This window comes from Echeneis naucrates, chromosome 17, assembly GCF_900963305.1.
Source record: "Echeneis naucrates chromosome 17, fEcheNa1.1, whole genome shotgun sequence".
Taxonomy (NCBI): Eukaryota; Metazoa; Chordata; class Actinopteri; order Carangiformes; family Echeneidae; genus Echeneis; species Echeneis naucrates.
Genome location: NC_042527.1, coordinates 14,752,668 through 14,756,159, shown reverse-complemented (window position 1 = coordinate 14,756,159; position 3,492 = coordinate 14,752,668). Strand labels below are relative to the sequence as shown.

At 42.6% G+C, this 3,492-nt stretch overlaps 1 protein-coding gene across 1 annotated transcript; it reads right to left on the bottom strand.

The window, feature by feature from the left end:
• Positions 1–584: 584 nt before the first annotated feature.
• Positions 585–3,133, bottom strand: LOC115057258 (aquaporin FA-CHIP-like). The gene is made up of 4 exons (XM_029524220.1): positions 2,712–3,133; positions 1,919–2,080; positions 1,652–1,732; positions 585–1,369 (listed from the first exon to the last, which is right to left on the bottom strand). Exons 1-4 carry the CDS (start codon positions 3,072–3,074, stop codon positions 1,193–1,195), a joined length of 783 nt encoding a protein of 260 aa, XP_029380080.1. The 5' UTR covers positions 3,075–3,133; the 3' UTR covers positions 585–1,192.
• Between the last annotated feature and the right edge of the window lie 359 nt (positions 3,134–3,492).

The following is a 3,492-nucleotide window of genomic DNA, read 5'->3' as shown; positions in this document are numbered from 1 at the left end:
CATACTGAATGCCCAACCGCTTCTGAAACATGATCAGCAGTTGAATTTGGGAAACTTTGCCCTAATAAGATACCTCCATGCTTCACCAACCATCCTATCTGCCCTAATGCTGTAGCACTCGCAAGCTGAGCCATGCTGGTGGATGGTGGAGCTATCATCCCTGCAGGAGAACATCTCCACGGCGGTGCAGGACGCTCTGACAGCGCTGAGCGGCCCTGCACTGACAGAGTGCTGCGCCCTTGGCGTGTGAAGGAGAGATATCGCAGGGCTTTCCTTCCTGTCACTGTCAGACTGTATAAAAAATACAAAAGCAAACACCACACATGCCAAAAAACGGCCAAACTCACCCGTGCGCTAATTAAGAGACACCATTTGTGCAAAATTCTTCAGTTACTGCCATTTTGTAAAAAAAAAAAAACATTAATAATAATAATCTTGAAATTTACTGATATCCCTTTTCCCTTTTTTTTTTCTCTACCTTGGGACAACTAATCTGTATTTTGAAAGGCACGTGGAGGCAAACAAGGGCAAAGGCGATGCACTGGACGAATAATGGAGGGAGACAGAAGAGGACATATATTAAATATTTACTCTTAAACCACCTAAAAGGTTTGTCTGGCTGTGGTTGTGCCTATGGAGCCATTCTGGTGAACACACTAATAATTTCTTCTTATATAATATAATAATAATATCTTTTGTGTTGATCATTTTAGCTGTTATTTTAAGGGTTTAGTTTACTGAACTCGTCTTTAACAACACGTAGCAGATATTATGATGTCTGTTAACAACAAGTGTTTAATTTACTTAAAAAAGTGAGAGACATTTCGAGAGTGCACACATTACACATAATCCACAGAAATAACAAAAAAAAATGGTACAGGCAAATAGAAATATGTATACAAAAAAAAGAAAAAATGCTCAACATAGAATACTGATACGGGAAACAATTTTAACACACTTCTCTATGAAGATTCACACAACAATGACTTTTGTGTTTAAGTGTCAGTTTGGATAGAAATTGTGTGTGTGGGATCAAACGAAGGAGTCATTTAGTGCAGACACTAATTGAGCCCTTCAACACAATTCTCATTGGTATTTCAAAAAGAGCTGGTGTCCTACACTAAATCCACATGCTTTCTTTACAAGAGTATAGAAATATACAAGGACATTAAGTGGTTGTGACAGCACAATGTTACTTTGATGTCATCTCCACGGTAGCATCATTGCCTCCATTGATTTCGTAGTCGTCCGTCGGACCGCTGACCAGGACCTTCATTCGGTCAGGGAAATCGTCCATTTTGGGGGAGAGCATGAAATCATAGATGAGAGCTGCTGCTACACCACCGCACATCGGCCCCACCCAGTACACCTGCAACAAGAGTCTCGGATCAATCTCTAGATCTGGATTTGTTATCTGTGCAAACCAACGTTATGATAAGAAGACATACCGGTGATCACACAAAGGCACCAGATATTTATGCTAAAACAATGGGAGTGATACAACTGATTAACTTGGGAGAGAAGATAATGGAGTCGGCTGTCTGTTATAGAGCTTTGGAATTATTTAGGCTCGACATAGTATGATATGCATGAGCTAGAAAAAAATGTGAGGTATGTATCAAGTGCTTGTCTGCGTGGTTCTTTGATTTACCCAGTGGTTTTCAAAGTTGTTCAGGATCAAAGCTGGACCAAAGGAGCGAGCAGGATTGATGCCACAGCCTGTGTAGCTGATCTGTAATGAACAATAAAGAGACAGCATGAGAGGATATCTTCAGCCGCACGGTCTTGTGGTATAACAGAGCCTGGAAGAAGTGAGGGGTATTATCGACATGGCAAAAAAAAGAGAGTAATATCATGTTTGTTTTTGTTGTAGATAAATGTTAAACTCTGCTGGGGATGGCCAGAAGGTGTGACTTACAGCTGCCAAATGTCCCAGGCAGACAGAGAGGCCAATAGCCAGGGGCGCTGAACCAGTGACATCACGCCGCCTTTTATCAGTGACTGCAATGACACACAGCACAAGCTGGAAGGTTGCCAAGAGCTCGATGCCAACGCCTTGACTGGGAGTAATACCATTCAGCTGCAAGAGTTGGAGAGATACAAAACAACAAGTGTTTGTCAGTCTGTGTCTCTTAGATAGATAATTTCCCCTCATGGCCACTTCCCACTAAGGAGTTACTGTCCTTACTGTGAGAGTCTGACAGCAGTTTGGCAGAAACTCAAGTGCCACATTGCTTACTCATTTCTTTGTGGAAAATCGGATGATTGTAATTATGTATACATTTGTGTGTGTGGCTCAGAAAACCCATGCCTTTTCTGTCTTTAGCTTTCCACAAAGAGGACAACTAAAAAACCTTATTCATCAAAAACAGGCTGAAGAAAATGTAGCGATATAGTTTTCAGTGTGTATCAAATGTAACAAAACAGCCAGGGAGAAATATGAGTGTTGACACCGCTTGTTTTTACCTGCAAATTCTGTTGCGGTGTGGTGCGCTCTAAAAATGTGTCATCGCTATTTAATAATGAGCAATGACAAAAAAAAAAAAAAAAAACAGCGCAAACTGTATGAAATCAGTGTCCACATTTTCACAAATTTTTTATTCTGAGCTGAACATTAGACAACAAACGAGTAGCTTCAAATACGTGCTGTTGCACATTACATTTGTTAAAGAGTTGCCACAACATATCATGTCATGAAAAGTTTTACTTACTGCATTGAGGCCCAGGGCTTTAATGGCACTTGGACGTACTCCATACACAATGCCACTGGCCAGAGCTGAACCCAGCAGCTGGGCCACTATGTACATGATGGCCTTTAGCAAGCTGATCTGGCAGCTGGCAAGCATCCCGAGTGTGACTGCTGGATTCAGGTGGGCTCCACTGATGTGGCCTAAACTCTGGGCCAGAGTGGCGATGGACAGTCCAAAGGCCAGAGAGACCTTCACCTCTTGGTCTGGGCTTGTGTTGTTTGTGTTTCCAATGGCTGCTGCAATACTAAGGAAAATAAAAAGGGTCATGCCGACCAGTTCGGCCAAAACAGCCCTCCAGAACTCTTTGTTCTTGAATTCTCTCATGGTGGTGGCAGGGTGGCTGTCTGGCTGAGGGTTTGAGTTGATCCTCTCAAAACTGTCTGCACTCACAAACAACAGCAAAGAGCTGCATATATAAGGCCCGGGCTGATAATGGTCAGTGGGCGGGCTCTTAAAAAACTGAAAGAGAGGGCCACACTGAATTAATGAGGAATCCGAAAGACCGGTCTTTCGCTTCCCTCCCTCCCCCCTCCTCCTCCTGTGCTCCAGCCCCTCTCCCAGCACCTCCCTGTGCACCACTTTCTGGTCTTTGGACTTTTGTGAGTTATGAAATGAGGTCCTGAACCAGCTGTAACCCAGGGTACATTATACTGCAGAAGTTGTGCGCTTCCAATAATCCGTATTTATGTGAAATATTAGAACGATGAAATAATGCAATTTATTTATTCATGAAGAATATAAA